The sequence below is a fragment of the Geotrypetes seraphini genome, chromosome 10, assembly GCF_902459505.1.
Source record: "Geotrypetes seraphini chromosome 10, aGeoSer1.1, whole genome shotgun sequence".
Taxonomy (NCBI): Eukaryota; Metazoa; Chordata; class Amphibia; order Gymnophiona; family Dermophiidae; genus Geotrypetes; species Geotrypetes seraphini.
This window is the reverse complement of record NC_047093.1, coordinates 37,924,765-37,938,262: the sequence shown is the minus strand read 5'-3', so window position 1 is coordinate 37,938,262 and position 13,498 is coordinate 37,924,765. Positions and strand designations below refer to the sequence as shown.

Here is a 13,498-nt window from a genome sequence, read left to right as displayed (position 1 = left end):
TTCTGCTGTAGTCCTAGCTAAGGTCTCACCATTTAGGGTGTAAGTTCTGCACGGATTTCTGCTGCCAAGGTGCATGACCTTACATTTTTTAGCATTGAAGCTTAGCTGCCAAGTCGAGGACCAATGTTCCAGTAAGAGTAGGTCCCGCGTCATACTGTCGGAAAAAATGCTTTTACCTACTATGTTGCATAGTTTGGCGTCGTCGGTGAATAATGTTATTTTACCTTGAAGCCCCTGAGTCAGGTCTCCTATGAATATGTTAAAGAGGCCCAAGAAAGCCCTGCGGCACTCCACTGGTCACCCTCAACGTTTCAGAGAGGGTACATTACATTACATTACTGATTTCTATTCCGCCTCAACCTTGCAGTTCTGGACGGATTACAAAAGAAACAACTGGACATTTCCAGGATAATTACAGAGAGAATTCTGGTCATTTCCAGGAGAAGTTACAAGAATAATGGAGCTGTATATTTCAAGAGCTACAAGATGCTGTACAAATAGGAAATAGTGCAGATCCAGTATATATACCGTTAGGGAAGCAGTTGACTTGCTTGAGGCTAAAGAGAAGGGAACTGGTGAAGGGGGGAGGAGGGGTGAGTTGCGTTGAGGGGAGTCTGTTTGGGGTACCGTTAACCACCACCCTCTGAAGTCTACCGCTTAGCCAGTCATTGACCCATGCAGTTAATGTTTCTCCTAATCCCATCGAATTCATCTTGCTCAATAACCTGTGGTGTGGGACCCTATCAAAAGCTTTACTGAAGTCCAAGTACGACGTCCAGGGACTCCCCCATATCCAGCTTTCTTGTTACCCAGTCAAAGAAGCTGATTAGATTGGATTGGCAGGACTTTTCCCTTTGTAAATCCATGTTGATGGGGATCCCGTAGATTCTCCTTGTTCAAGATCGTATCTAATTTATGCTTAATTAGTGTTTCCATGAGTTTACTCACTATTGATGTGAGACTCACCGGTCTGTAATTCGCAGCCTCCGTCCTGCAACCCTTTTTTGTGGAGTGGAATGACGTTAGCTGTCTTCCAATCCAACGGGACTCTTCCTGTACTCAGGGAAAGATTGAAGAGCACGGATTAACGGTTCCGCCAGGAAGAAAATGATCAAAAACACCCTGCCTAGATGGTAATAGCAGGAACCCTTGTGAACAGTATGGCAGAAAACCCCAACAGAAAAGCATTTTCTAATGTGTGGGCAATGCTTTGCATGAGAGTTAGACGGGGTGGGGTGGCATGTTGCGACAGGACAATGGTCTCCTGCCACCATCTAAAATGAGGTAAGGAGTCTTTAGAAAATAAACGCCGGGGCACAAAATCTTAACTTTTATTGACAAAGCTGGAGACCAGCCTGCCACTTCCTGTCTTTAAAATTAGAAAATGAACCAACCTTATTTCCAACTGCTGGTCTTTAAAATTAGCTTCCAGCAATATACTCCTCCCAGGATAAACTGCAGGCAGCCTTCAGTCTTGACAGCTCGTGTGAGCTGGACGTTCTGGGTTGTGCGCTTCACTGCGTGATTGTGCTTGTTCCGAAGCTAATTTACTGAGCTAGCTGCTCACTGAGTGGATGACGTTTTCCTTCAATGCAATAAATATGAGTTATTAATTTAGCAAATTGTGTTGCCTGACACAGATTTTATGTATGACAACGTTAAGATTGTGCAGCCCACACAAGAGGAACACAGCACAGATTTTTCTTAATTACTGCACACAAAAAAACATTTGAAGACTGATAATAACATTCTTCTGAAAGTGACATGTTTGGAAGGCAGCAAAAATTATAGTACAAACAAAACTCACCTTGTTAAAAGAACAATTCACTAGGTGAACAATTCTTTTTTCCTTATTTTTTTAAGCAATCCAAAGCTCTCTTTTTGCTTAAATAAAAACCTACCAAGCACATACTGCATATTGCATCTCATAACCCAGTCACTGACATGACAATTTTCATCTTGGAATCCTGCCATCATAGTCCCTAAATCTGGCCATTAGTGGTCACCGTTGGCAAGGACTATCATACCTCCTCCCTTTGGGGCCAGTGCTCTATGGGGCCAATTAAGCGATTTGTTAATAATTACTCTGTTAGACTTTGTGACTTGTCTGATCTGTTTGGAGTATGATTTTTGCCCTAAAGTGGTCCCAACACAAAGAAAAAGTTCTCATGAAGGTTTTGCTAGCAATATGAGAGAAGAATACCATACTTGGTAATATAAAAATATGTCATATATTATGTGGCAAAGCAATTACAAACTTAGCAGCAAAACTTATCACTACTTGTTAGAATGGTGAGATAGCAATAGCAGTGCAGCTAATACTTAAGTTTCAAGTTTTCAAGTTTATTACAAATTTGAAATACCACCGTATCAATTTAGATCCTTTTAGGCTGTTATACGGTATATAAAGTTTTTTAATAAACATAAGCATACTTACCATATATAGTTAAGGTTGTTAAGTTACATTAGTTTTAACTCTGTTTTACTTTATGAAATGATTTTAGGTTTATTTCTGCTTCCTCCCTGCAGCAACTCATACTGGCATCTCATACCAGCACCGAGTTTTCCCTTTGATGCAACTTCCTGGACCCATGAACAGGAAGTTGCATCAGAGGGGAAGCTCCTGGTTGGCGCAAGCAGGTGATATGAATCACTGCTCACTGTCAGCCTAGCACAGAAGGTTAAAAGGTATGGGGGTAGGTGGAAGTTAAGAGACAACAGATTGCTGGGAGTATTCATGTGTCGGGGCTAGGGGATCCCCACCAGCCATAAACCAGATGTTTTGCTGTTGGGAGGGCTTGAGCCCACCTGTGGCTATGCCACTTCTTTTATGTCGCTCCCAGCATTTGGAATGCTCTGCCCTGTCTTTGTGAGCTGAACCCTGCTATAGGAAATTCAAGACAGGCTTGAAAACGCTGTCTGACTCAGCATAAGGCATAAGAAGTTCAGGAAAAATTTGAATGTTCATTCTGGTGTCTCCTTTGTGGGTATGGGATTACTTTAGAGCTTATTAGTTGAGGTAGTTAGTACTTGAATTGTGTCTGAGTGTGTTAGGATATGCTCCTGTCCAGTGATTGATTTCCTGAAATTTATTAAGGTGAACATTGTCTTTTGACATACAAGCCAAGAAAGACGATGCATCGTATTCTCAATAAACCATAATATTTATGTGTTCAAGTTGCATTAGCAATGAGTACTCAATGCAATGCCATTCAGAAATCCATTCTTGGTGGGTGATGAACAGAAATATATTGGAAGGGGTTTCAGGAAGACCCTGATTAAATTATTTGGTGATAACAAAGAACAGCTCAACAATTGCAACTGAGCTAGGGAGAATCCCTTGATACATTGATGGCACATGGCTGGCTATGATTGGTGGGCAGTTAGGAATTGCAGCTTGTGGTTCTTTCGTAATCGATTCAGTGCCACAGTCATAATGCACAGAAGATAGTTGCAGAACAAGACTAACTGCCACAAGGAACTACAAACTGCTGCTGGCAGACTGGCGGAGGGTAGCGCCCCCTGCTGTACTGAATGGATGCCTAACAAGATCTAGAAAAACCACACACAAAAACAACAAATTTAAAACATCATAAAAACTGGATAAAAAGACGAGAGGGAAAAAAAAAAAAAAAAAGCAGTTCATACAACTAAAAAAGGTATTCAATAAAAAGCCACCTTAAGCAAATTTATAACGTCATAAATCGACATGCAAATTAGGACTGTTTTCACACCTTTCCTGAACTGAACCGAAGTAGGAGCCTGCTGTAACTCCAAAGAAAGAGCATTCCAGAAAACCGGACCCTGTGTGGAAAACATAGGGCTCCTTTTACTAAGGTGCACTAGGGCTTTAACGCGCGGAATAGCGCGCTTTACATTGGCCCGTGCGCTGGACCTTAACACCAGCATTGAGCTGGCGTTAGTTCTAGAAGCGTAGCAGGTGGTGCAGTGCGTGGTAATTTCCTGCGTGCACTAAAAATGCTAGCGCACCTTAGTAAAAGGAGCCCATAGTTTTACGAGTTACAGATCATTCCGCAAAGGTCAACGATGACACTTTCAAACTCGTTGCCGTGATGCGAATTTGGTCTGCATAACTGCCAAATACGAGTGTTTCGCTGCTGAAAGAAATAATACTATATATTCTTTCACTAAAACATGGGAACCACTTGCTCGTTATAGTTATATGCCTGGCTAAGTATTAGGCGTTGCCAATGTGCACAATTTTATTCACTCAGCTCTAGTATACGTCCATATTGTAATCTCATTTGCACTTTCATGATGCTACTTTTATTAATAATAATATTGTCATTTTGTTGGTTTTGTTTCATTTCTGTGCATATGAAATCATTGCTCTTATATGTATGGATTTCTTTATTAAATTAATTTTAAAAATGATTGAACTAAAAAAAAAAACCAAATAAATAAAATTATAGAAAAAGGAAATCCAAACTAAGACCAAAAAGCATCTAATTATTCATACAGATGACTATAAAATTAGGATGTTGACAAGTCATCTAAACAGAGTGGTGGAGCCTCTCTGCTTGCATACTGGCTGCAGCTAAAAGCTCCGAGTCGAGCTTTCTCCTTTCTCTAAATGGAGTACAGCATGTCAATGGTTAATCATGCTATTTGTGTGCAGAAGGCCACATTTCATTGCTAGAAACCACGTGAGCCTTGTGTGCCTCTGCTGCTCAGAGATATTCATGTATTTCCCCTCTGTTCATTGCTGAGATTTCAACCGTATCTGTTCAAACAAGATGAATGCCAGAATTCCAGCTGGCGGATCTCGTGTTAGAATGATTCTCAAATAATGCCTGCAGTCCGAACTTCACCTATGGCTGTTTTTAAACAAGTAAATTAATAGGCCTTCCAAGCAGAAGTCCTACTTCCTCTTCATACCTCCACCTCCACCCTCTGTGGACCACGCCCCACCCCTGCAGAGCAAACCTGTTGCTACTACTGCCACTCCTCACTCCCCCACTTTCAAAGACCTTCTCTCATGAAAAAGGGACCAAGCCCAGCCTGACTGTGATGCTATAGTACCATGTTTCCCTGAAAATAAGACCTACCTCAAAAATAAGCCCTAGCATGATTTTCAGGGTAGGTCTTAATATAAGCCCTACCACCGAAAATAAGCCGTAGTTTCTGGCAGCAGCACTTTCCCCTCCCCCCCTCCCCTGCCTCGCGTACTCACTGACCCTTCCATCTCTCCCCCACCAACCACAATACCAAAATACCTTGTAACAAATGGCAATGTCAGCAGAAATCTAGACAGGCTGCTTCAGGGTCTTCTCTTGCCGGGGGTTCCGTGTGCCACATTGCTGATGACATCATCAGTGATGCGGCAGAGGACGCCCGGGCAGAAGAAGCAGCTTGTCTAGATTGCTATCGACATTGCCGTTTGTTACAAGGTATTTCGGTGTCACGGTTGGCGGAGAGAGACGGAAGGGTCAGTGGGGGGGGGGGAGAGGGGGATATGCAGCGGAGGAGGGATGGGAGGGAGGGATTAGAAGCTGCAAGGGTTCTGCTGAAAAAGGGATGGGAGGGAGGGATAGAAAGATACTGCACAAGGAGATGGGTAAGAGGGGAGGAAAGATGCTGTACATATGGGGGAGAGAAAGGAAATAGGAAGAATTGGGGTGGATGAGAGGAAGGGAGAGATGATCGTTGAACATGGAAAAAAAATAGGACCTACCCCGAAAATAAGACCTAGTGCCTTTTTTGGGCCCAAAATTAATATAAGGCAGTGCCTCATTTTCGGGGAAACACGGGTAATAGCAGTAGGTTAGTGGGGGAGCACAGAAAAAGGGCCGTGAGAGAACATTTTCTGTTCTGCTCCCAGCATTGTCATCTGTATGGAAGCTAGAAAGAGGACGTACTCTTTCTCACTAACTGCTACTGTTTCATAAAAGAAGATTTCAGGGAAGAGCGAGTTGAATATGAGTTTGTACTTAACCTCTTTGGGAGACAGGAGGAGCAGTTGAAGTGATTTCAGTTTTCTGGTTGACGTAGACCAGGAGTTGAGAAATAAGGTTATGAACATTGTGCATGATCGTTTGAAGGTGATATGAGTCTACTAATCCTTCTTCAGCTTCCATCACTGATAATGACTTATAGATACCATTAGCTATAGATTTCTATTTTGTTTGCACACTGACTATGACCATATCTTGCCTTATCACCTTCTATACCAAGATTTAATTATTTAATCTTTAATTTGCAGATGATGAAATTGTTTCAATGGCTGATTCTACAACAACGGTAGACGATATTGAAGATGAACTCTTCAAAATTGAAAGAATAAGAGATGCCCTGGTAAGAAGGGAATCTGAACTGAGATACATGTAAGTAACTGTATCTTTTGGAGGGCATCATTCAGACCTGATCGGTATTTTTATGGACACACTGCCATATTTCCCTCCCCTCTATTCCACTCATCTGTGATCCCTTTACTTACTTGCCTGCTGTATCATATTGTCTTAGAACAGCGGTGTCCAACCTGCGGCCCCCCTGAAGTATTTTGGGCGGCCCCGGTCGAGGGCGACGCAGTGTTTTCCTCTGCTGCCTCCGGGTGTTTACCGTCTTGCCGGCTCCCTCCTGTGTCTTGCTGCAGCGTTTACACGGCCCCAGAAAATTTTTTTCGGCCAATGCAGCCCAGGGAAGCCAAAAGGTTGGACACTCCTGTCTTAGAACGTACATTTCTCTTCCGTGATGCCTTTGAGGTCTAACTGTCCTTTTAAGGGCACTTGAGTGAATATACTACTGAACTTACAGCAGCCCTCCCTCTTGTTTTTTCCTTAATTGTTCTCTTTTACTTTGCCTCATGTAGTTCTTGCCTTTTACCCTATGTTCTTGTTTGTCTGTGTTTTTAATAGTTTTTATAGTCAGAGTTTGGTGACGTAGTGTCATGTCAAACTTTTATTTTATTTAAAGTTTGTCCTTTGTTTTTACAAATTTGTACACCGCCTAGAAGACTGATTGGGCGGTATAAGATTTTTTAAATAAACTTGAAACTTACATGAGGATTGTCAAACATTCATTCTGCATAGTTGCCACCTAGAGTTTTCTATCTATAATAAAACTGAAAAACAGGGGGGAAGAGGGGGGGAACAAGAAAATTTTTTAAAATATAAGGAAAGATGAAACTAAAAAATCCTGGAACCTGGAAGATGTACTAAGCCAAATCAACACGTTGATAAATCATCTGGACCGGATGTCATCCATCCCAGGGTACTGAAAGAACTCAGGCCACAACTCTCAAAAAAACACATTAAAAAGTGACGGTCTGCTAGCACAGCAATTTTGATAGCGAATCGAAAAAAGCAAGACATTCTCAAGAAATCACGCATACAAATGAGCTCGTTGGACAGCATTGAAGATTCGCTAAATTTGCTTCTGGCCATCGCTGGTGATAGCGATGGGCACATGCACAGGAAAAAATGCATTTAACCCCCCCCCAAAAAAAAATCAACAACACAACAACAGCAGGAGAGATATTCAACCTCTCCCGCTGCCAACCAACAACCCCCCCCCCCCCACACACACACACACATCACCACCACAGTAAGAGAGATGCCCACTTTCTCACGCTGCCATGAAACGCCTGTCACTGCCTGGCCATGTGCACCCCCTGCACCAGGAGAGATGCCCATTCTCGCCAGCTGCCAAGTGACACCCCCCCCCCCACCACCATACCTTCCAGGAGGAAGTGACATCGGAGAAAGTGCCGAAGCCGATGCAGGCAGAAAGTTTATCGCTGTTCACACTGAAGTGAAAAAAGTATGGGGAAGGAGCGCACATGTATTTGGCAGGGGGGCAGGGATGGGGGCAGCAGAGGGGTGCCACTGCACCGGGTGCTGGTCACCCTCGCTACGCCACTGGTTCTACTGGTTCAGCTGATTAGGGATTCCCCTGCCGCAATCAGCTAAACCAGCAGGGAGATTCCCAGTTCCTCTTTCCCTTCCATCCACTGATTCCCCCAGCCCCCTCCAAAGACAGCCTCCCCAAATATCAAAATTAAAAATCTAAATAGTCCACAGGCTTGCCATCAGCTGATCGCAGCAGGGGATGCAAGATTTCAAGTTTCCTAGTGTTTTCAGAAATGATTGTTAAGAAAATAGAACTGACCAGAATTTTCCTGGGTCATCTACTTCCTCTCCATTTGCCAGCAGCACAGGATAAAGTAGCCATTTATTATCTATCAAGGAACACCTTGACCCAATGAAAAAATGAATGGAACTGAAATGCTCACTGGCTGTTGTAATTGCGGTACCTTCCTGAACACTGATGTGGTACCAGCTACTCTGTTTGTGAAAACAGTACCCTGACTGGCATTTGGGGGGGGGGGGGTGGAGGGAGGGTTGCCTAACTGTTTCTTTCTGCTGCTTTGAGCTTCCAGCTCATGGGGGTGGGGATGGGGACCGAGCTTGTGGGGATGAGGCGGGGACAGGGACTGAGCTTGCAGGAACAAGGAAGGGGACAAATTTTTCCCCCCCTGTCATTCTCTAATCCACTGGTCCTTGCACCGGAACAGGGAGAACGGGGCTAGAGGAGCCAGCAGCAGTGCACATCTGGATCGTGGCCCTGTGACTGCTCCACACCCACACCTCTCCCCCCACTGCCTGCACTTGGGGGTAGACCTAGGGTTACCAGATTTTACATCAGTAAAATTCAGACCCCCCCCCTAGACCCGCCCCAGGCCCGCCAAGTTCCACCCATCACCGCCCCGTTATGCCCCAACTCCACCCTTAGCTCTGGCGCCAGCCCTGCCCTGCTATCTGTTCATCAGGCAGGAAGGCATCCGGACAAAGTGCCTGAATCCATTCGCCATGCTCCATCCCTAGCAGCATTCAAATCCAAGCTAAAAACCCTCGTCTTTGAAACTGCTTTAAACTCTTAACTCCCACTCACCGCTGTCGCATACCTAGACCCACTGTGTCATTTCCTCTACCATAATCTCCCCAACCCTGAGATGTCCTGTCTGTCAAATTATATTGTTAGCTCTTCTGAGCAGGGACTGTCTATTATATGTTAAATGTACAGCACTGCGTACACCTTTCAGCGCTATAGAAATGATAAATAGCAGTAGTAGTAGTATATAAGATCATAGTGGAAACAAAAGCTCTGTACTGAACAAAAGGCTGCTTTGGCTGCATACAATCTGCAGGTGCACAATCATAGAGCAGTTACGTTGTACTGTAATTGGCTTACAGTTGCACTGTATCTTATCTGCAGCACAGTTACACTGTAGTTGTTCTATTAGTACGTAAATGTTGCACTGGAATTCTTCCTGTTGTTTCCCAGTCCAGATATTGTTGAATATAGATCAAGCTGGCAGCTCACTCCGATACTTCAGGCTGGGTGTTCATGCATGCACAACTGCGCTTTGATCAGTACCCAAGCAGGCGAGAAATGCACCGTGTGAGACTTGTTTGCACTGTAGCTCCTGGGATTTCACTGCCATTTAGCTTGTCGGGGGAAGTCAACATTTGTACATGTCATCTGTTGCGCTGCAGGACAAAATCTAGTGCCGAGTTGAAACCTTTCGCAGAACTTATTTCTTTAGTGTGACGGCTTGATTATCTTCCAGCAACAAAGCTACACTGAGATTTCATTAAGGGCAATGGCATTTGATGAATCCCCCAAGCAACATGATCTTGCAAAGCGCCTCCAGAACACTGAAAATCTGGGAGTGGCTAAAATTGTGCTCCCTTCTCCCATGGGCCTCTCTCTGCGCTGTAAGGACTGCGCTTGGATGGAATTTATGCCATTGGGAAAAGGAACACATTTTCAGTATTTTTTTTTGTATTTAGCAGATCAGTTTGTTGCATTGTAACACTAACTGTTCTTCATCATTCACACTGACAATAAGTGGATAGATCCCCTGGAAGGAAGCAGAGCCTGGGAACTTCACAAAAGGAACTTGCACTTCATTAAACATTTTTTTGTTGTTGTTGTTGCTGCTGCTGTAGCTGCATGCAAACCTCTGGGTAGCCTTATCTTAAAAGGGCAAATAAATGGGAATGGAGACGGGGGGGGAAAAAAAAAAAGATGATGTTTAATTTGCTCCATTTTCCAAGTTATTTTATTTTCTTCTTTGTTTTTTTCATTTTCTTTGAAAAGTCTCTGGGTGAAGCGAGTCTTCCTATTTTTGACTCTTAATATTTGGGTTTCATGCCACTGCAGAGCTTGTGTCACAGCTGGTATAGTGCTTTGCACCTCTTGAGGTAGCTCGTGGCACTGTGTGGCCAGTTGGTCCCCTCCTGTTGTGCTGTGGGGGTAGAGAATGACACGGGAGCAAATTTTTCCCCATCCCGGCAGGAACTCATTTTCCCATTCCGTCCCAGCGAGTTCTTTTGTGGCGCGGTGATTAGAGCTACAGCCTCAGCACCCTGATATCGTGGGTTCAAATCCTGTGCTGCTCCCTGTGACTCTGGGCAAGTCACTTAATCCTCCACTGCCCCAGGTACATTAGCTAGATTGTGAGCCCATCGGGATAGAGAGGGATGCAGCACAGAGAAGACCCAGGGCTGGCTGAAAGCAGCCTGCTATGCATGCCGTTACTACTGGCAAGCAAGGTAATGTTTAGAGGGCCATGAGGAAAGGAGGAAGGAGGGAGGCATAACAGACAGCAATGCGGACTAGGGGCTGGAGAGGGAAGGGGAGAAATGTTGGGCTGAGAGAGAAGGGGGAGAAAGCTTTGGACTAGGTGAAGCACTGGCAGTGAGCTCAGGAGCCAAGGATTTTGACTAGGGTTACCAGCCATCTGGATTAGAGAATGGCACGGTGACAAAATTCATCACCGTTCCCGTCCCCGTGGATAACCGCGGGAAACCATCTCAATGTCATTATTCAAGGAGAGAGGGAAGAATCAAGAGTATGAATGGGCCCAATCACAGACCCTTAAGCCTTGCATTGAAGAATGTTGGTATAGAAGGACTGAGGTTGAGACAAACACGTAAGAATGATACAGGATTGTTTCCCACGGTTATCCGCGGGGACGGGAACGGTGATGAATTTTGTCACCATGTCATTCTCTAATCTGGATTTACCCGGAGATGTCCTTTGTTTAGAGGACATGTTCGGATGGCTTTTCAAACCCCGGCCCTTTGTCCAGGTTTTGAAAAGCTTCCGGCTCGGGACCGTGTCGGGAGGGCATCTGCGCATGCACCGATGCAATGCAGTGATGTCATGCGCATGCTCGTGTGCATGTGATGTCATTCCGTCATACCTGCACAGGTGCAGAAGCCCTCCTACCATGAGAACAGGTTGAGGGAATGGATTTTACAATAGTAAAATTTAGTAACCCTAATTTTGACACCCTGTATCACCTGGGCCAATGGTTGAGCCAGCCCTGGCTACCAGATACACAACACATGCTCATTTCCGCAAACTCTGTATTCACTCTGTCAGTTTAGTCTCTACAGATTTTCTGTGGGTGCCTTTCAATGTCATACGAAGGACTTTGCAAATAGTGTGGTCATATAGGGCCAAATTCAGTAATGAGGCCCAATATTAGGCACCAGAAACAATGCATGATGAGGGGGAAATTCTATAAGGGACGCTTAAAGATTGGCACCTAAAGTTAGTTATCTAACTTACCCCCTCTTTTATGAAGCCATGTTAGGGGTTTTATATTGCCAGCCACTTTGTTAAAAGCTCCGACACTCATAGAATTCCTATGAGCATCAGAGCTTTTCCTACCACGGCCAGTGATAAAAAATACCCTAACACAGCTTCATAAAAGTGGGGGGTGGGGGTGGGGGGAGGGTGAAGAGTTTAATTAGTAAATTGGCTTCAAATTATGAACTTTAACAAGCTCATAATTGAATAAAATAAAAAATTAATTGGGTGATAGGCACCTGTCTTCTTATGCGAGATTCTACAAAATATAGTATCGTAGCCTTCCTCTGGACCGACTTCATCCTTTTTATATCTGGTGCCTAGCAGTGTTTAATACCAAAGTAGGCATGTTTAGGGGCGGAGAAGTACTTGGGTGCCGCTAAGCATGATCCTCTAAAGGATTTAGGCAGCTATAAGAACATAAGAATTGCCTCTGTTGGGTCAGACCAGTGGCTCAGGCAGCGGCCGCCAGGTCAAAGACCAGTGCTCTAAATGAGTCCAGCTTCACCTGCGTACGTTCCAGTTTAGCAGGAACTTGTCCAACTTTGTCTTGAATCCCTGGAGGGTGTTTTCCTTTATAACAGACTCCGGAAGAGCGTTCCAGTTTTTTACCACTCTCTGAATGAAGAAGAACTTCCTTATGTTTGTACGGAATATATCCCCTTTCAACTTTAGAGAGTGCCCTCTCATTCTCCCTTCCTTGGAGAGGGTGAACAGTCTGTCTTTATCTACTAAGTCTATTCCCTTCAGTGTTTTGAACGTTTCGATTAAGTCCCCTCTCAGTCTCCTCTTTTCAAAGGAGAAGAGGCCAAGTTTCTCCAATCTCTCACTGTACGGCAACTCCTCCAGCCCCTTAATCATTTTAGCTGCTCTTCTCTGGACCCTTTCGAGTTGTACTGTGTCCTTCATGTACGGCGACCATTGCTGGACGCAGTACTCCGAGTGAGGGTGCACCATGGACCGGTACAGCGGCATGATAACCCTCTCCGATCTGTTCGTGATCCCCTTCTTAATCATTCCTAGCATTATGTTCTCCCTTTTTGCTGCCGCCATGCATTGTGCAGATGGCTTCATCAACTTGTCGATCAGAACTCCCAAGTCTCTTTCCTGGGAGGTCTCTCCAAGTACCACCCTGGACATCCTGCAAATAAGATCATATGACCTCCCCCCTTCTGAAAAAGCACACTGGTAGCCTATATCCCACCGGATTACCTTCAAAATGCTCTTCCTCACCTTCAAGGTAAAAGCCATGAACTCACCCGCATTCATTGACAGATTGTTAATTCCATATACAACTTCCAGATCACTTCAATCAACTTCTCAATATCTCCTTGCAATTCCTTCTATTTGACAGTTACTGTACGATACGACCCGTAAAATAGTTTTCTCAATGGTAGCTCCCACATTGTGGAACTCACTCCCATGTAACCCAAGGCAAGAAACTGACTCAGCAAAATTAAAATCTAACCTGAAAACTTTTCTTTTCAAAGACGCGTATGAGGTTTAGACCTGGAGCCTGTTTTCAGTGCTAGGGCTTATTTTCAGGATAGGGCTTATTTTCGGGGAAATAAGGTATATGTCGGAGCCCTAAAAACAGTCATTTAGAGCGGCGCACGCCTCCGCGCTGCGCTCAATTGTCCGGGCGCGCCTTTGTCTTTCACGCCGTTGTCTATGAACCATTTATTGTCAACAGCTCGTTAACTAGTTGTCATGCAGATCTGAGATCTCTGCTCAGATCTGGGTGACCTTTATAGAATTCGAAGGTTAGAGCTCAAAAATTTATCCTACCCATTTCCTCCCATTTGCAGTGGTGAAGTGGGTGGGGGCATCCGTGGGTGAGCTGGATTAGCCCAATACGATCCTCTTAACACTATCA

General features: G+C 44.5%; 1 protein-coding gene across 4 annotated transcripts in view; it reads left to right on the top strand.

Annotated features, from left to right (window-relative positions):
• Positions 1-13,498, top strand: part of LOC117367771 (bMERB domain-containing protein 1-like) — a 70,968-nt gene that overhangs the window by 29,265 nt on the left and 28,205 nt on the right. For all 4 annotated transcript variants that reach the window (XM_033960691.1, XM_033960693.1, XM_033960692.1 and 1 more), the window contains exon 2: positions 6,224-6,344. In XM_033960691.1, coding sequence (XP_033816582.1) covers positions 6,224-6,344 — 121 coding nt within the window. The remainder of the gene's footprint in view (positions 1-6,223; positions 6,345-13,498) is intronic.